This window comes from Eublepharis macularius, chromosome 3 (genome assembly GCF_028583425.1).
Source record: "Eublepharis macularius isolate TG4126 chromosome 3, MPM_Emac_v1.0, whole genome shotgun sequence".
NCBI classification, from domain to species: domain Eukaryota; kingdom Metazoa; phylum Chordata; class Lepidosauria; order Squamata; family Eublepharidae; genus Eublepharis; species Eublepharis macularius.
Window position 1 is genome coordinate 141,489,631 of NC_072792.1, and position 20,834 is coordinate 141,510,464.

General features: G+C 39.9%; 1 protein-coding gene across 1 annotated transcript in view; it reads left to right on the forward strand.

The window, feature by feature from the left end:
- Positions 1-20,834, forward strand: part of IMPG2 (interphotoreceptor matrix proteoglycan 2) — a 117,526-nt gene that overhangs the window by 6,127 nt on the left and 90,565 nt on the right. Inside the window, exon 3 of the mRNA XM_054973940.1 lies at positions 12,820-12,986. Coding sequence (XP_054829915.1) covers positions 12,820-12,986 — 167 coding nt within the window. The remainder of the gene's footprint in view (positions 1-12,819; positions 12,987-20,834) is intronic.

A 20,834-nucleotide genomic window follows, 5' to 3' on the forward strand; every position in this document is an offset into this window, starting at 1 on the left:
AGATATCAGGCAAGAGATACTTGATATTCAGTTAATATAGAAACTTTCATTCTGCTTTAAAGGATATATCCAACAATCTAACTGGTCTGGAGATGCAAGAAACCAAATTTGTTCTTTATGTGATTTTTATATACATTGGAATCCCAGTATTTACAGTGAAATCCTAAGCAGAGTTACTCCAGTCTAAGCTCATTGAAATCAGTGGGCTTAGAATGGAGTAACTCTGCTTAAGATTTAACTGTTAGAGTTTCAGTTTTATTCTCTATTAATTTTATATCCTGAAATGGCACTATATAGCTATTCAATAATGGGAAAAGATAGCTAATTTACTGCACCGGCTTTTCTAATGGCACCATGATATCATCTGTGCACCCAGTTAGTTTAGCTTGACCACTTCTATATATCCCCTTTTCTATCTGTAATTCAAATTTTAGAGCAATAGGAAGAGGTTCCAAGGTTTGAACATCAAAAAACATACGAATAGGAGTACTTGAGATATCTGCATTATTAATTGTACTTATAATGTAACTAAGAGACACCATTCTATAAACCCTGCTTGGTCCTACTGCACATAGCTGCTAGCCACATTATTTAATCTTCTTGGAAGTATCACACTTAATATCTTGTAGCTCATGCTCAATAAAGATATTGATCTGTAACATTCCACACAAGATCTCTTCCTTGCTTTTAAAGATATATAGATACAGTAAATTTCGTAATCTGTACTGAGTCCAGAAAACTAGGATATCATCTAAAGACGAGGCCTCTGCACAGTTAAAATTCTTTGAGTACAACATGTAACTGAGCAGAAACACATTTCTTTTCTAGTTCCCTTAAGTACATTTAATTTCTTTCCTTTTCATTCCAATTCTTATTTATATAGTAGACCACACTAATTAGTGAGCTTCTCATTGTTCCTTTAAATATCTCTTATAAACTTTATTTATTGACATCCCCCTTTCTAAAATGCCCAGAACGGTTTACAAAAAAAAATACACACAATTAAATCCAAAATTAAAAATGAAATTAAATACATCAAGTGATCACAGAGGTTACTCAACCATTACTGAACCTGAAGAAATCTTTTATATTCTGTTCCAGTATTTCTTCTACTTTATATTGGATTCTTGCTAATGCTATGTCTTTTTAAACTTGTATCTATTTACCCTATGGCATTGTTTATGGAAATGTACTTGATACTGATTGTACTAATCTCATACTGTGTAATCCGCCTTATTTCTCAGTGAGAAAGGTAGTCTATAAATGACATACATACATACATACATACATACATACATATATACATACATACATACATACATACATACATACATACATTTTGTAATTAGGGTTGCCAACTCTAGCCTGGGATATTTCTGGAGATTTGGGGGCAGTTCCTGTGGAAAAGGAAATTTGAGGAGGGATTTCTCCTATAATCTATGGTATACCATAGAGTTTGTCATCTGAAACTGCCATTGTATTGAGGGGAACTGATCACTGTAGTCTGGAGAATATCTTTAATTCTGGGAAACTTCCAGGCCTCACCTTGAGGTTGCCAACCCTATTTGTAAATGAATTTGCTATAGGTGCATTGTTTGAATTTGTGACAGTCCCAATCTCACATGTATTTATCCTACCCAAAATGAGAGAAGAAACATAGAAGTAATCCCGTCTTGAGTATGTTTTTTGTATATGAACAAAGAACAGCCCCTTACAAGTAAATGAAAGTATCTCCAACTATATTGCAAACTCCAATCTGTCAACCACTTTTTAAAATGATTATATAAGATACATTGTTAGATTTATTAAAACAATGTCATTTTATTAAAATTCTCTGCTGTAATTATTTCCCCTTCCCTGAATTTTTCCACATCTCTAATCAAATTCTTAAAAATTACTTAGTCCTGATCTGGTACATTAATCAAGGCATACATTCATCAAGGTAATTAGAGTATTCAGCACTTTCCCCTTAACCATTAGGTAGCAACCTTATTTTCAATGACTGAAAGGGGGAATAAAACTATGGACATGCCATAAAAAGAATCAAGGACATAGATTATTTAATTATGAGACTGTTTCGTTTTCTAACCACCATAGGAAGTATGTTTGTGTTATGTGCTATCAAGTCACCTCTGACCTACGATGACCCTATGAATGGACTCCAAAATGTCCTATCGTTAAGACTTGCTCAGATCTTGCAAATTGGAGGACATGGCCTTCATTATTTAGTCAAGCCATCTCATTTTGGGTCTTTCTCTTTTCCTACTGCCTTCCACTTTCCCCAGAATTATTGACTTTTCCAGAGAATCTTGTCTTCTCATGATGTGACCAAAGTATGATAACCTCAGTTTTGTAATTTTAGTTTCTAGGGAGAATTCAGGCTTGATTTGATCTAAAACCCACTTATTGGTCTTTTGGGCCATCCATGGAATCTGCAAAACTCACCTCCAGCACCACATTTCAAATGAATCAATTTTCTTCCTGTTTGCTTTCTTCATTGTTCATCTTTCACATCCATACATAGTAATGGCGAATACCATAGTTTATCTTGATCTTGGTTTCCAGAGAGATATCTTTATCTTAAAAGATATTTTCTAGTTCCCTCACAGCTGCTCTTCCAAGTCTCAGTCTTCTGGATTGAGAAAGCTCATTACCAATGTCCACTCCCAGTCAGCCCAGAAACCTCCCAGTCATCCCTGTCCCACATCCACTTTATGCAAACTGAGTGGCTTATATTTTTTCCAGTGAAGAGAGAGTTGGCAGCCCCACAGCCAAGCACTGAGATGAAAGCAGGTCACAACAGCTGTCGTTGGTTTTATTGTAGCTGTAGCAACTGGCTGGTATCATACTGAGGATTGGGTCCTACCTAGCCTCTTCTTCTGTTGCAAATCGTCCAAACCAACACAAGGGCACAGAAGTGGCATAGAGCAAGTAGACTAGAGAGGACCAGACTTGATGTTCACGCAGGTCCATGGCTGCCCTCCTTCTTGAAGAGGTTTTCAACATGATGGGCTGTCCCTGTTGAGGTGGAGGATTGCATTGGTGCAGACAACAATGGAACTGGAGCAGCTCCACGAGGCTCTGATCCATGTTGGGAGTCTATTCCTGCAAGGCAATGGGCATCATAGGTTAGGTCAGCAGTGGCTCAGACCAGCATGGAGCGGCTGGTAGACAACCCAGACTGCAGCTGTGCCACCCAGACTGCACCAGGGGAGGGTTTGACCCTAGCATGGGCTGTTTCCCCACAGTCTAAAAATAGTGCGATACTCACGGAAGGTTGCTGGCTTCCTCGCATGATTTTTTACACTATCCGTTTACAAAACGCCACAAATCACATTTGTGGCATTTTGTAAATGGATGGTGTCAAAAATTGTGCAAGGAAGCCGTCAACCTTCCGTATTGTGCTATTTTTAGACCATGGGGAAACGGCCATGGTTTTATGCTGACGGCATGTACTCTCTGCTGGTACAGTGGTGGGAGTCAGGATTGTTAGTGCAATACACAGAAGTTGTACAAGGTATTAGGGGAAGACTGTTGTACCAGTCCCAGTTTGAGGACAGGATTCCCTCTCCCTTGCTTACCTGTGTAGTGTTCATTGCTCTCCTGTTTGCCCCTCTAAGGATTCTGAGTAGAACAGTGTGGGGCAAACCAAACAAGTGTTTAGTGTCTTGCTCTGTGCTCTAAGTTTGCATGGCATGGGCTAGAGAGATATAGCCTCCTGTCATCTGAGCTATGGGGGTCCTGGCTACGGGAGGGAGGGAGAGAGACTGGCTGCAGACTTAGATGGTATCTTAAACTGTATTGGTGTGTGTAGTGTGGGGGGAAGTTGTCCCCCGCCCCTTTCCTGCACTGCTGTGGGATGGATTTGAAGTATGCCAGTGTTTTCAATGGCAAAAAGTTATGCAGGTGCTGGAAACATATCTGAGGTTGGTGAGGCTTAGGAAGTCAACAATGTCAAGCTATACCCTTGGTATGCCCATGATACTGCCCAAGTCTGTGCTGGCATAGGGATTATATAAACATGTCAACAGTGTGATGCTCGTGTGGTTTGCCACTGGCATATCTCTTCATATGTTAGCATATCTTCAAGACAGTCAGCATTCTAAGCACTTTTGGGCCACAATTGAGGATGTCTGTTAGTCTTGTTTTTGACAAATCTCCAGATAAATAGAAATTTTAGCAGTAAGAAAGCTTTGATTCAGGGGCTTTTTTGGTACTGTCATTGAGCCTGATAGTTCAACTGAACTGCATAGTTCAAATGAACTATAAACTCCTGTTTCTATTGACTATAGACATTATGATGAGAAATAACTCTGAATAGTTGAGAGTGGGAGCTAATTTTAGTTGGAGCACCTGGGAAAGTAATATCCTTTATTGTAGGACTGAATACTACAAAAGTTTGTAATTTAGGATCATTTCACAGACATATTAAATCCAGGTTTACCACCATATTTTGATGAGGAACTGTAACCAACACAATTTGATTCCCCCCTTTACTCTTCTTCCATCGCCTGTTGGAACTGTAAGCTCCTTAGGGCAAGGAGCTGTCTTTTTATATATAAAGCTCATGTACATGTTGCTTTCTCAAGCATCATGTACAAGGAAAATGCTGTATGAATATTGTAATAATGGCTGGCTTCCTTGTGTATGCACTTGGTTCGTGCACACATTTGCCAATATGGTTGTCACATGCACACATTACATTATTACATTCATTCATTGATTGATTTGATTGATTTATTACATTTGTAACCCACTTTCCCCATGAACGGGCACAGAGCGGATAACATAAAAAATTAAATTTACATTAAAATTGTAACATGAAAACCACAATAAATAACAATTCAGTCATAAAAATAATTCTAGATGGCAGTCCATTTTCCCCAGCCCCAGTAAAATATTTACATGGGGTGGGAGGTAAAGAACAGCAGTGGTCCACCAATGGAAAACCAGGGTGAGGGGTTCACTACCCCCCCCAACAGGAGTGTGTGTAAAGTGCCATCAAGTCATAACTGACTTATGGCAACCCCTGCTGGGGCTTTCAAGGCAAGTGAGAAGCAAAGGTGGTTTGCCATTGCCTTCCTCTGCAATCTTCCTTGGTGGTCTCCCAGCCAAGTACTGACCCTGCTTAGCTTCTGAGATCTGATGAGATCAGGCTATACTATGCCGCCTTCCCTCTCCCACCAACAGGAGACTGGCAGGAAACTTACCCATTCACACAAGACATTAGACATGGTCATATAAAAAGCAAAATATGTGAAATGATCTAAACTATAGGTTGTTCCATCCATTCTGACAAAAAGTCTACAGTTTATGATGAATACTTGCTGTAGCATTATCTCCTCTGCCCCCAGATACTGCATATACTGCTCAAAAGTCTGATTGGAGGGAGGTGTCCAGTGGAGTGCCACAAGGCTCAGTACTGGGCCCAGTGCTTTTCAATATTTTTATAAATGATCTGGATGAGGGTGTGAAGGGATTACTCATTAAATCTGCAGATGACACCAAACTGGAAGGAGTAACAAACACCCTTGAAGTTAGAATTCAGCAAGATCTGAACATACTGGAAAAGTGGGCAGATTTGAATAAGATGCAATTTAACTAGGATAAATACTGGGTTCTGCACCTGGGTAACAAACATGGAAAGCATGCATACTGGATGGGAGATACTCTTCTGGGTAGCAGTGTGTGTGAACAAGATCTTGGGGTATGGGTGGATAGGAGGCTACATATGAGCAGCCAGTGTGATGCAGCAGCAAAAAAGGCAAATGCAGTCTTGGGGGTGTATCAACAAAGGCATAATGTCCAAATCACATGATGTCATTGTCCAACTATATACCATGTTGATCAGGACCCACCTGGAGTATTGCGTGCAATTCTGGAGGCATCACTTCAAAAAGGATGTGGAGAAATTAGAATGGGTGCAGAGGAGAGCAACTAGGCCTGGACACCAAGCCCTATGAGGAAAAACTGAGGGACTTGAGAATGTTCAGTTTAGAGAAGAGGAGGCTGAAGGAAATAGTAACAAATGAGTGCTCTCTTTAAGTATTTAAAAGGCTGTCACTTAGGGGATGGGAAGGGAGCCATTCCTATTAGCAACAGAGGATAGGACTCAAACCAATGGGTTTAAACTACAGGAAGGAAGGTACCGGCTGGACATTAGGAAAAACTTCTTCACGTTATGAGTAATTCAGCAGTGGAATTGGCTACCTAGGGATGTACTGGGTTCCTCCTCATTGGCTATCTTCAAATACTTGTTGAGGATGCTTTAGGCTGCTCCTGCACTGGGCAGGGGGTTGGACTTGATGGTCTGTAAGGACCCTTCCAACTCTATGATTCTATGATACGCATTTAAGTATAACCCTCACCCCCAATATTAATTGGGCATGATTGGTGTCACTTAATTTTAAGGTTCTGCTGATGCTGTGAACCTTTAAAGAGTCTTCCCCATCCCAGAAGTGACTGCACATAAATCGCAGTAATTCTGTGAAAGAAACCATTAGGAAGTATCCATGAATTTTCTCACTACTCTCCTGAATCACCAACTATTAAACTTTGGGCTTTTTGAGTTTTAACAACACACCAAGTAAGAATACTGGTCTTGTATTACCTCCAAAATAGGATAGGTTTCCTGACTCAATATCCTAGCAGTCGCTGTACATGTTCAACTCTTAAGAAGAACAAATGGGATTATACCTGGATTAAAAGTGAGCACTGCTCATTTACACAAATGATCAAGAAAGCTGCCCCACCCCCAGTAGGCGTCCAGAACTTGTCATGTGCTGTCCCTCCAATTAACCTAGTAAATCTCTTTCTGCAGAATGAAACATAATAGGCTAAATAACTCTTACTGCTTGGAAAGACAAAAGGCTCCTGAACAGTAAATCCCTTGCCAAGTAGACACTTCATGAAATTGACGCCTTCTAGGTAGAGAGAAACTGATGCAAGTTTAAATCCTATAATTTCAGAGTGTAATAAGAACATTATGTAGAATGTATTAAATATATTAAATAGTGTACTAGAGAACATTAAGCAGAGTATTTCTCTCAGATGTCCCATAGATGTAGAGATTTAAGGGTTAAGTTACAAAACAGTGCATGCATTTGCATTATCAAGGAGCATAGGCAGTATCCAGTAGGTATCCAGTCCATACACATTCCAAATATTACTCCAAACTCCAGTGGCCCATCTCACCAGTCTACAATTTTGTAGTTTTTTGTTAAGATTTGGGCATTGGAAAAATGCAATGTTTCACATTCTCCCAGGACAAATTATGAGCAACAACTAACCTCATGTATGGGAGTTTGTTTAATTTGTTTCATTTTTTATTATTAATTCCCAAATGGACTGTTTTGATATTGGGTTGTTTGGTATGGTTTTGTTTTTATTTCTTTCATTGACGTTTTGCTTTCATAATTCTATTTTGTTGTTATTTCCCACTGAAGACTCCCCTCCCATCCTTCTAGGCTCTGCCTTCCTGATTTTCTATCTGAACTGGACAAAAATCAGTGGGGTCTCAGTGTTCCACTAGGAAATCTATACTACCAATATCAGACAGATAGAATAAAGGCAGTCCTCCTTTTTGAAGCAATGGAAGGTGCCTGTGTTTAACATTAAAATCTATGGGAGACTTGATAGGAAATAGTAACACATAAAGCAGCTTGAGGAATTGGCACTGCAGCCACATAGCTTAAAGAACAGTCGCTTCAACTTGCAGGGAGGACTTCAAGTGTCAGGTAGACTGCTAGTACTATTGGCTGCTGCTGCTTTTTTTCAAAATCATCCCTTTTTCTCCCTCTGCCAAATCTGCCCCCACCATGCTGCACATTCTTCCCAACAGAGCCAGAAGATACCCTGCCAGTCATGATGTGCTGTGTTTATGCTCAGATGTCAGATAAGATAGTGTAATTCTGTAAAAAATACTTTATTACTGGGCTCTGTATGATAAATAAAATTGAAATGTTGTGGTTGGGTTATGCTTGCGACACTCAGTCATATAACACAGACTGTTACACCAGACAGACAAATCCCAAATTAATTGTAATTCCCAAACAACCACAGCAGCTTCAAGGGGAAGGAGGCAAATCCAAAGAGTTCAGTACATGCTTGAGCCCACTTAGGCAACATAACCAGTCACACACTAATGAAGCAAGTAAGACTGGCGGGGGGGGGGGTATATTAAAAAAAATGGGCTCCAAAGAGCCACAAAAGGCAAGTGGAAGCCAGAAGGCAAGCCACAAGTCAAATAATAAGGCAGGAAAGAAGGGAGGAGGGAAACAAACCCCAAGTCAAAACAGTAAAATGCTTCAGAAAGAATTAGAGCACACAAAACAGAAACAATATTCAAAAAGAAAGCAAGAAAAAAATAATAAAGTACAAAATAATACATTGTACTTTGGCACAAGAAACCTTGTAAACGAGCTCTCTCTCGCTCTCTTTCTGATTTGGTTCCTACAAAAAGGCTCTCTCCAGAATGTGAAGCCAACTCTTATCTGATTTCAAAGTTCTGCCTCATATGCTTCATGATTAGACAGCCTCACACATATATGTAACCTTAGTGGCTACAGTCTGCAATCAGTCAATAAAACCCAGAGAGGCTGTACCCCCTCCTCCTAAGGAAAACAGCTTTATGCCCTTATTAGGCTAACACAGCAGAGTCACAGTGAAACAAAAGCTGTTCAAACAAAACAAAAGAAAATCACTGCCGTGGTGGTGGTTGTTATAGGCTATTTAGATATGGAATTTTCGTATTAATTGTATAATTATGAAACACCATTTTTGTAATTACTGTAATTAATAATGAAAGAAATGCACAAGTCTAGCAACAGCTGAACATTTATTAGTTAATAAATTTACATTGCAGTCCTGGATGGAGTTACACCCTTCTAAGTTGATTGAAGTAAGTTGGCTTAGAAAGGTGTTTCTCTGCTTAGAACTGCAGTGTTAATGTTTTGTAAATGTCAGTGTTAATGTCTTGTAATGCAAAGGAACTCCAGCTCTGGATGTACAGCACAATTTTAGGATTCTATTGCTTTTCAAGTGGGCCAGTTCACATGTTCATGATAAATCAGATGAGTCTCATGTGATTTTCTCCAGCATGTTGGCTTTTGTATTTGCCAGTTGTTGGCACTTAAGGTCATACAAAGCAATTCAAGGGCAAGAGACTTTGCAGCAGTTGTACAAAATGTGAAATTACAGCTTGTACAACAAATGTTGGTTGCAAAAGCTCTCCTGTATTGTATTCCGTTAGACACCTGGGGAAAGAAAGACCTGGCTAAATTTTTTTAAAAATTAGTTTTGCTTTAGGCCACTTGCTGAAAAAGTAGTATGCCCAATTAGTTTATTTGTCCCACTTAGCTATTTTTAAAGCTCTCCCCTTTTAGAGGGGTGTGTTAATTTGGAACTTAACACCTAGAGTTACCAGGTTCCCTTAACCTACCCAGCACTCACCTTCTCTGTGTCCCGCCTGTGCAATGATGTTAGTTCCAGTGATGGCACTTCCAGGTGACGTCATCATGCAAGAGCAGGCATGCACTTCGCAGCAGGCTCAAATTGGCCTGCTGCAAAGCATGGGAGCGCTCTTGGGATGGTGCAATGACTTCACTTCTGGGAAGTGCAATCATTGCACCACCCTGGGAATGAGCCAGGGAAGCCCATTCCCATGCCTCCCCCCCACCAGCCAGGTGGGTGGTGGCAGGGAGTGAAGGGTGGGAGTAGGGGAATCCCTGCTCCTACCGGGGGACTGGTAACTTTATTAACACCTTAAGGGAACAAACAGGATTTATGCTAAGTTCCACCATAACCCAGTAAGCTCCACACTTCTAGACCTTCCCAAACCTGTTACTATCCACTCTCTTGCCTCTGCATTTTGATTTAAAGATTCTTTTTGACTATTGCTACAAGTTTCCTGAAAATCTTAATGTTACTTGCAAAAGTAGCTTACTTGTGTTTCTAGTGAGGTTATATGAAACTAGTGTTACCAACTGGATTAGAAAAAAATGTCCTGTTGCTTTAGTAGAGGCTTAATGTGAAAATGGGCAGCTGATGCTTTTCATGACATGGGTGTAAATAACATCAACTGGTAAATAACTTCTCATTACACCTCTGTTTTAAGGGCAGAACATTTTTTTCTCCAGACAGTGGCTCATGGAATAGCTCTGAACCATAACAGAAAATGCACTTTTCTGCACTGTATGAGAAATACCTCCCCCTTTTTATTTTAGCAATAATATTTTTGTGGGGGGGGGCTTAAAAAGGGAGGGGGGAGGAATTCTGAGTTTCCCAAAATAATGACATGGCCTAGCTATGGTGAGAGAAATGTTCTTTTACTTCACTCTGAAATACTGCTCTCAGTCTGGTTATAACTAATTTTTATTTATGTGGCACCATGATAGCAGCTGATTCCTGATTCCCTGGATCCATGAAGCCAGGAAAGAAAAAGAAACCTTTAGGAGATGGACTTCAAGTCCCCTCGCCTTTTTTTTTTTTGCTTTGAAAATGTCCAACCATAACTTTTAGTTTAGCTCTAATGGGGTGATTTTACATATTCAGGAATTTCTTTCTTTGCAATGGGATTCACTGGCATGCAAAATTGCAGTAATTGAGTTCTTTACATCCTGCAGAAAGATATTTATGGCAATTGAAAGGAAGGACTGCTATTCATCTGCAGGTGAGTTGGCAAGCTGTTAATTGCATCTTTTGTTTAAACAGGCTGTCTTTGAACAACACTTCATTTTCAGCATTGTGAAGTAAATAAATCTCTCTTTTACTTTTCAACACATATTACTAAATATGTACAATAATACTTTCCACACCAAACATGTTCTGTTTTTCGTATGAAAGTAGAAGCAATCCATTTCAGTGGATTTTCCTGACATAGCAGAAGGTGTACTGATTTCCCAAAGCTTTATCCCTTCTGTCTATAAGAGAGGCCCACTGGTCCCTAAGTTCATGTTTGGTTAATGCAATAAGAACCCACAGATGGTGATGAGCTTTTGAGGCTGGACTCAGTGGGGTGGCTGTCACACTAACTAACTGGAAGGACAAATGCTAAATCTCTAAACTAGCTGGAAATGACTGAGGCATTTAGAGGAAAGAACAGATTGCATTTGGAAATGGTTATCATGCTCAACTCATTTCTTTTAAAATAGAACATTGATGAAAAGGAGATGAATAGAGGCATCACTAAGAAGAGGACCAGGAGCTTAAAGCCAGTATAGAAAGCAACAGGGGTCTCCGGCAGAATTTTTGTATTTAATTAGCACTTACTACTCCAGGTCTCTAAGCCAGCAGACTGTTCTCTGATAGTCTTCAAAAACGACTGCTACTGAAAAACATAAACCCTACAGATAATAGTTCTTGAACATTTGCATCGGTTTTGTGTTGCCTTAGTCACAAACGGAGTTCATTTGTTGGGAAGTAGAACATAAACAGTGCACTACTTGATGGAGCTCAAAAAAATTTTCTGACAGCAGTAAAGTTTTACTTCCAGGATAACAGCAGGGAAACATCAGTAATATATGAGTAGTATTTGGCCTCTACTATTAGTCATGATGCTCTGTAGTATTAAAGCAACATGCAACTTTTATCTCTGAGTTATTTATGCTATAAGGTTAGATGAGAGAGAGACAATGAGATGACAAAAAGAGAAAGAAAGGGATTGCAAGAAAGGAGATGATTCAGCCTGACTAAACCCTTCTGTTCCTCTCCTTAGCATTAGTCCTCCTCCTGGAAGATTAGTTGTATTGTCCCCCTTATGTAAAATTACCAACTCCATTGGCTATCCATCTGTTACCAGGCTCAATTCAAGGTCGTGTGACTATCGCATTCAAAGGCCTTCATGGCCTTGGCCCCTCATATCTGTGCAACTGCCTCTCTGCCTATGTTTCTCCACAGCAGCTTTGTTCATCTGGACATCACCTTTTGCAGATACCACCCTGCAGTTGGGCAAAATCAACAGCTGCCCATACATGCACTTTCTCTGTGGTATCCCCCACCTTGTGGAATGGCCTTCCTGAGAAGTAGGGTTGCCAGGTCCCTCGAGTCCCCCAGCGGGAGATCAGGAGCCTGGCACGTACCTTTCTGCACCCCTGTGTCTGTGTTCCACGCACGCATGCTCCTGGGCTCACACAATGGGAAGTGATGTCATCATGTGGGTTAAAGGGCAGCCTGGAAGCACTCCCACAGTCACCAGGGGGCTGAACTGGCCCGCTGCAGAATGAGATTCAGCCAAAATTGGGCTGCTGTGGGTGTGGGAGTGTACTCCACCACCTGGGGTGCCTCCCCGTTGGCCAGGTAAGTGGGGGCAGGGAGAAGGTGGGAGCAGGGGATTCCCCGCTCCAGGCAGGAGAATGGTACTCCTACTGAGAAGGTCAGGAAAGCTCCCACTCTCCCAGCTTTCCACAAATTATATAAATCAATTATTATTCAGGAGAGTTTTTTGTTCAGGGCTGTGTCGTAAGAAATAGCTCAGAGAGTAGCCTTGGTAAAAGATGCTGATGTAGTTATGCTCCTACTGGATAGCTTCCATGCTACTAAAGATTTCATGTTAATTAATTACGCTTTGTTTCAGAAAGATTTCATTTCTGTGTCCAGCTTTATGATTGTTTTCAAATTTCCTGCCACCGTGCCCTATTGTATCTGTCCATCCAGTGTCCTGTTGATCATATTGTATCTTGCTCAGTGAATGTCCTTTCGGCTGATTATATTGTATTCACTTGCACTGTGTAATCCACCTTGGGTCTCAGTGAGAAAGGTGGACTATAAATAAATAAATAGCCACAGCCCCTCCCCTAATTATAATAAGTGCTTCTTTTTCAGTGTGCCAGGAAGCTGTGTGGGAAGTCTTCAGAACATTCTGGGAAAGACTTCCAGGGCGTGAAGAACATCAAAACTGGCTGAATCTATGTGAGGAAGGAACTATGAGTATATTTGAAATGGGAACCAACTTTAGTCAGTCTGAAGAGCATCAGAGTCTCATTGTGAAGGTAAGGGATACACATTTAAATTTTATTTTATTTAAAACATTTGTATGCTGCATTTCCATCCAATTCAGGTCCCCAAGCTGGTGAACAAGCAAAACAATGTTACAATACAGATACAGACATATGTAATGTTTAAAACATTTAAAACAGCCCAGCTGAATATACAAACACATAAACACGTATACAGACAGACTCACATGCAAGGAGGAGGGCCAGCAGAGTGAGGGAATGCCAAACAAAACCAAAAAGGCTATTTATGTGACTGAGAAGTCCATTCTGTATCTTTGTGTTGGAGATATGTTTAAAATAACAGTCATTTATTGCCATCATTTCCTGTAGAATTCTACAAATGTTCCCTTTTGGAAAATTTGGAAATGGAAAATGTAACGTAATAATATACAGAGGGAGTCAGTTACAAGGAACTGTGTAAAGACTTTAACAAAAATTCATCGTATCCAAGTCCCAATGGAATTAATAGGATTTTTTCACATCTTTCCATTTTTAGAAAATTTTCAAAGTGATTTGAAGATGTTTGTTTGTTTTATAGTCCGCCTTTCTCACTGAGACTCCAGGCAGATTACACAGTGTAAAACTGCCTGTAGGATCAACAGCTGGGACATTCAATAAGCGATACAGCATGGTATAACAAATGCAAATTTGCAGAGCTTTGAAAACAAGCAGAAATTTGATACAGAGCTGAAATAATGCTGAAACAAAACATAAGCAATTAAACCTAACGTATTAAACAACACAGAAACTATTATTTAGAAACTGCTAAGTTTGCCAGTTCCAGGTTGGGAAATTCCTGGAGATTTGAGGGGTGGAGCATGAAGAGGACAGAATTTGGGGAAAGGAGGGACCACAGCAGGGTATAATGCCATGGAGTCCACCCTCCAAAGCAGCTAATTTCTCCAGGAAAACTGATCTCTGTGGCCCAGAGATCAGTTGTAATTCTTGGAGATCTCCAGCCACCACCTGGAGGCTTCCCAAAATATAGAGCAACACGGTAATACTGCTATCAGACAAGAAGAAAATTCCCGTGTACTATAATGCCTCCACAATCAACAATAAAGCGTGTAATATTGTTTCCAGAGTTATTTATTCACCAATATATAAGGGGTATATTAAACAACTTGTATTTCAAATTATCTCTCTTAGCACATTCAAGAACTGTACCACATATTGCACTCCCCCTCAACCTCAATCATATAGGCATTTCAGACGTCCTGTAATTATTCTATTAAAGTGTCACGTGCTCCAAGTGCTATAATTGTTACAATTAAAGTGCATTTACTGGTCAGGCATCCTATGACACTACTTTTCCTATACAGGGTTTAAATTGCCTTGTTCACAATTATAATATACAGTCACAATATAGGTGCAGTCCAAGAATGATTCCAGACACTGTGGGTGTCACAGCTCATGGGTAGACCTATGTCCTTCCAATATACGTTGTAAACTCTGTGACTGAGTTCTCTAACGGACGGTCCAGATCCTTGTAAGGTCCGTTTCCAAAGTTCTTTTTCAAAGAGCACAGTAGCTGGAAAAACATACATAGTCATAAAGAATCCCTGAGTATCTAATATTTACACTAATACATTCATGGTACAATATACTCACTCAGAGATTCTTGCAATTAACCTTCCATATCCCCTTCTAGTATTCCAATTACTTCCATCTGCATCTTGTTAGCTAGTAACCGTTTTATCCTCTGAATGTAATCCACGCCCCCATCATATAGTTATTCTCTCTTAAAGAGGTATTAGTCCCATAAGTAGTTATAAGAAACACGTATAGTCATTGGCTATATTCAAGCCATTAGGTATGAGAGTATTGAGTTTATATATCCAAAAGGTTTCTTTTTGGTGTAGTTCCCTAGTAGCAGTCATATATTCCTTCTTTCGAGTCTTGAACAGCACTGTAAATAACATCTCCATGTCACTATGTTTTCTCTCCAAATAATGTTGGACCATGGGTGCCTCTAGTACGTTATTCTTTATTCTGGATTGATGTTCACCAAGCCTTATTCTAATGGAACGTGTGGTACTTCCTACATATAATAGACCACATGGGCATTTCAAAACATACACTACCCCCTCAGTGCCGCAGTTAACAAATTCATTTGTAGTCCTTAATCCTGACTGTTCCAAATCTTCTGTAGTCATTATTAGGGAGCATTGTTTACATCTCCCACATTTGTATACACCCCTCGGCAGTCCTATGTTCCTGGTGCCAATATCATAATTTAAATCCGAATGTATAATCTGATCTTTGATGTTCCGAGTCCTCCTGAAGGCTACCAGTGGGGGAGTCTCACAGCCTGGGATATCATTGACAAGCGGCCAGTATTTCAAGATTGCCCTGCGGATGGCATTTGCTTTCTCACTATAGTCAAGAACACCCACGATACGGTCTCTGGTCGTTCGTACCTTCGGTCTAAGTAATTCTTCTCTGGTCGTTTCGTCAGCACGTCGTCTTGCTTGTAATAACACCCTGTCTGGGTAACCCCGTTGCTTCAAATGTTCTTGCAATATATTACTCTGGAGAACATAATCAGCAATACTAGTAGAATTTCTTTTAAGTCGCAGGAATTGTCCAACGGGTAAGTTGGCCCTTAAATGTCCGGGATGAAAGGATCTATAATGGAGTAATGAATTTTTGTCTGTTTGTTTCCTAAAAGGTCTTACCGCCAGGGTCCCATCCTCCCCCTTGTACACTGTCACATCCAGATAATTCACAGACTCCCTACTTGTGCTCCAAGTGAACTTTATATTGGGATGTATACTGTTCATCCATTCCCCCAATTCTTGGATGTTGACATTTTCATTTGTCACTAGGAAGAGATCGTCAATAAAACGAACAAATATGATGATGTCCTTCCAGAATGGATTAGTTACAGGGTTACAAAAATAGTCCCTTTCCAGCCGTCCCATAAATAGATTCGCTATACATGGTGCTGCAGAGCATCCCATTGCGACCCCTCGAAGCTGAATGAAAAATTGGTCTTCTACTCTAAAGTAGTTGTTTTCTAATATTATTTCCAAAAGTGATGTCAAAAAGAAAGTGGGTGGGCGCAAACACTCTCTTTGATCTAAGGTTTCCATTACCACTAGGCGTGCCTCTTCATGCGGAATATTAGTATACAGTGAGGCAACGTCCAGTGTTGCTAATATCGCCCCTGTTGGTAATTTGAAGCCTTCAAACTTCTTGACAAAGTCCCCCGTGTCCAGTAAAAAAGTCGGTAGTTTTCTTACAAAATCCTGGAGAAAAAAATCCAAGTATTTAGACAACGGTTCCAGGATAGAGTTGCTTCCCGATATAATTGGGCGACCCGGAGGGGGAAAACCTTCTTTATGGATTTTAGGCAATATATACATTACTGGTGTCCTGGGAGACAAATTAATTAAGCCTTTATGTTCCCGATCTGTAATATGTCCCAATGCTAAAGCTTCATCCACGGTTACCTTAATTAAAAAACCGATCTTCTTCACAGGATCATTGGGGATTGGTTTGTAGTCCAATTCATTATTCAATTGTCTCCTCACTTCCATCATATAATCTTTTTTATCCATCACCACTATTGCACCTCCCTTATCAGCCTCTTTTATTATGATGGAACGATCAGATCGCAAATCCTTTAAAGCCATCCTCTCCCCCTTCGGTAGGTTGTTGTATCCAATACCTTCCCGGGCTTCTATATTGTCAATTTCCTTCAATAACATCTTCTCAAAAGTCTGGACACAGTGGTTATTGACAACGGGATTATATGAGGAGCGTGTGAAGATGCCTGTTTCCTTTCTCTTAAATGCTGTACCTCCAAAAACAATTTTCAATTTAATTTGTCTTATTAGTTTAAAGACGTCTATCCTAGTTTGGAAATCATTATACCTGGGAGTTGGCACAAACCCGAGGCCTTTATTTAAGGCCACTTTTTCTAAGTCCGAAAGAGTTCTGCTTGAGAGATTAACCACTAGGTCAGTTTCCCTTGTTGGTGTCAGGTCCGTCTCCCTCTGTTGTGCCGGCCCCCTCGTAAAAAACGGCCCCTGCCTTCATAATTATGTGTCTTATTACCCGGCCGTACTGACATAGATCTAGTAGACATGCCTTCTTCTAACGAGGTGTCGGTATCCTCTCCCTCTGTAGTCTCTAAATCCGAGAACTGAGTTAAGGGGTTTGACCAGGAGACCTTTTTTCTCTTAATATTTTCTTCATTCCACCAACTGTATACCCGCCCCGTGGTATAATCCCTATTATCCCTCTGGTACTTCCTTACTTTGACTTCTTTCATTTTGTTTTCAAAGTCTTTAACTAGTTTCTCAAGCTCCTTTATCTTACTTTTAAATTGGTCTTCCTCAAAGCTGTTTTTGAGTTTAGTCTCCAAAACTTCAATCTCCTTGCCAAGATTCTTCACCTCCACCTGTGCTGTCTCGACCACTAATAACATAAGATCCATGGAACATTTATTCAATACGGCAGCCCATCTATTTTTAAATTCTTCCTGGTCTCTAAAGAGGCCAGGAGGTTTATGTATACGGAGACCTCTAGGTATTCTATTAATCTTGCAATATTCAATCAGGGAGCCCGCATGAAGTTGATAACGAAGCTGTTTTTTCTTCAGGAACTGCAAATTATTCCAATCATTCTCCCCATTACTCTCATTTTTATCAAACGAAAAGGGAGTGGATGACATTTCAGAGATAATACGTGTCTTATCCTCTTCAGTATACATTAACAATCCTTCAAAATTAGACATGGCTCTAGTTACAGCGTCCCAAAATATAGAGCAACACGGTAATACTGCTATCAGACAAGAAGAAAATTCCCGTGTACTATAATGCCTCCACAATCAACAATAAAGCGTGTAATATTGTTTCCAGAGTTATTTATTCACCAATATATAAGGGGTATATTAAACAACTTGTATTTCAAATTATCTCTCTTAGCACATTCAAGAACTGTACCACATATTGCACTCCCCCTCAACCTCAATCATATAGGCATTTCAGACGTCCTGTAATTATTCTATTAAAGTGTCACGTGCTCCAAGTGCTATAATTGTTACAATTAAAGTGCATTTACTGGTCAGGCATCCTATGACACTACTTTTCCTATACAGGGTTTAAATTGCCTTGTTCACAATTATAATATACAGTCACAATATAGGTGCAGTCCAAGAATGATTCCAGACACTGTGGGTGTCACAGCTCATGGGTAGACCTATGTCCTTCCAATATACGTTGTAAACTCTGTGACTGAGTTCTCTAACGGACGGTCCAGATCCTTGTAAGGTCCGTTTCCAAAGTTCTTTTTCAAAGAGCACAGTAGCTGGAAAAACATACATAGTCATAAAGAATCCCTGAGTATCTAATATTTACACTAATACATTCATGGTACAATATACTCACTCAGAGATTCTTGCAATTAACCTTCCATATCCCCTTCTAGTATTCCAATTACTTCCATCTGCATCTTGTTAGCTAGTAACCGTTTTATCCTCTGAATGTAATCCACGCCCCCATCATATAGTTATTCTCTCTTAAAGAGGTATTAGTCCCATAAGTAGTTATAAGAAACACGTATAGTCATTGGCTATATTCAAGCCATTAGGTATGAGAGTATTGAGTTTATATATCCAAAAGGTTTCTTTTTGGTGTAGTTCCCTAGTAGCAGTCATATATTCCTTCTTTCGAGTCTTGAACAGCACTGTAAATAACATCTCCATGTCACTATGTTTTCTCTCCAAATAATGTTGGACCATGGGTGCCTCTAGTACGTTATTCTTTATTCTGGATTGATGTTCACCAAGCCTTATTCTAATGGAACGTGTGGTACTTCCTACATATAATAGACCACATGGGCATTTCAAAACATACACTACCCCCTCAGTGCCGCAGTTAACAAATTCATTTGTAGTCCTTAATCCTGACTGTTCCAAATCTTCTGTAGTCATTATTAGGGAGCATTGTTTACATCTCCCACATTTGTATACACCCCTCGGCAGTCCTATGTTCCTGGTGCCAATATCATAATTTAAATCCGAATGTATAATCTGATCTTTGATGTTCCGAGTCCTCCTGAAGGCTACCAGTGGGGGAGTCTCACAGCCTGGGATATCATTGACAAGCGGCCAGTATTTCAAGATTGCCCTGCGGATGGCATTTGCTTTCTCACTATAGTCAAGAACACCCACGATACGGTCTCTGGTCGTTCGTACCTTCGGTCTAAGTAATTCTTCTCTGGTCGTTTCGTCAGCACGTCGTCTTGCTTGTAATAACACCCTATCTGGGTAACCCCGTTGCTTCAAATGTTCTTGCAATATATTACTCTGGAGAACATAATCAGCAATACTAGTAGAATTTCTTTTAAGTCGCAGGAATTGTCCAACGGGTAAGTTGGCCCTTAAATGTCCGGGATGAAAGGATCTATAATGGAGTAATGAATTTTTGTCTGTTTGTTTCCTAAAAGGTCTTACCGCCAGGGTCCCATCCTCCCCCTTGTACACTGTCACATCCAGATAATTCACAGACTCCCTACTTGTGCTCCAAGTGAACTTTATATTGGGATGTATACTGTTCATCCATTCCCCCAATTCTTGGATGTTGACATTTTCATTTGTCACTAGGAAGAGATCGTCAATAAAACGAACAAATATGATGATGTCCTTCCAGAATGGATTAGTTACAGGGTTACAAAAATAGTCCCTTTCCAGCCGTCCCATAAATAGATTCGCTATACATGGTGCTGCAGAGCATCCCATTGCGACCCCTCGAAGCTGAATGAAAAATTGGTCTTCTACTCTAAAGTAGTTGTTTTCTAATATTATTTCCAAAAGTGATGTCAAAAAGAAAGTGGGTGGGCGCAAGTGGTGTGGTCTATTATATGTAGGAAGTACCACACGTTCCATTAGAATAAGGCTTGGTGAACATCAATCCAGAATAAAGAATAACGTACTAGAGGCACCCATGGTCCAACATTATTTGGAGAGAAAACATAGTGACATGGAGATGTTATTTACAGTGCTGTTCAAGACTCGAAAGAAGGAATATATGACTGCTACTAGGGAACTACACCAAAAAGAAACCTTTTGGATATATAAACTCAATACTCTCATACCTAATGGCTTGAATATAGCCAATGACTATACGTGTTTCTTATAACTACTTATGGGACTAATACCTCTTTAAGAGAGAATAACTATATGATGGGGGCGTGGATTACATTCAGAGGATAAAACGGTTACTAGCTAACAAGATGCAGATGGAAGTAATTGGAATACTAGAAGGGGATATGGAAGGTTAATTGCAAGAATCTCTGAGTGAGTATATTGTACCATGAATGTATTAGTGTAAATATTAGATACTCAGGGATTCTTTATGACTATGTATGTTTTTCCAGCTACTGTGCTCTTTGAAAAAGAACTTTGGAAACGGACCTTACAAGGATCTGGACCGTCCGTTAGAGAACTCAGTCACAGAGTTTACAACGTATATTGGAAGGACATAGGTCTACCCATGAGCTGTGACACCCACAGTGTCTGGAATCATTCTTGGACTGCACCTATATTGTGACTGTATATTATAATTGTGAACAAGGCAATTTAAACCCTGTATAGGAAAAGTAGTGTCATAGGATGCCTGACCAGTAAATGCACTTTAATTGTAACAATTATAGCACTTGGAGCACGTGACACTTTAATAGAATAATTACAGGACGTCTGAAATGCCTATATGATTGAGGTTGAGGGGGAGTGCAATATGTGGTACAGTTCTTGAATGTGCTAAGAGAGATAATTTGAAATACAAGTTGTTTAATATACCCCTTATATATTGGTGAATAAATAACTCTGGAAAC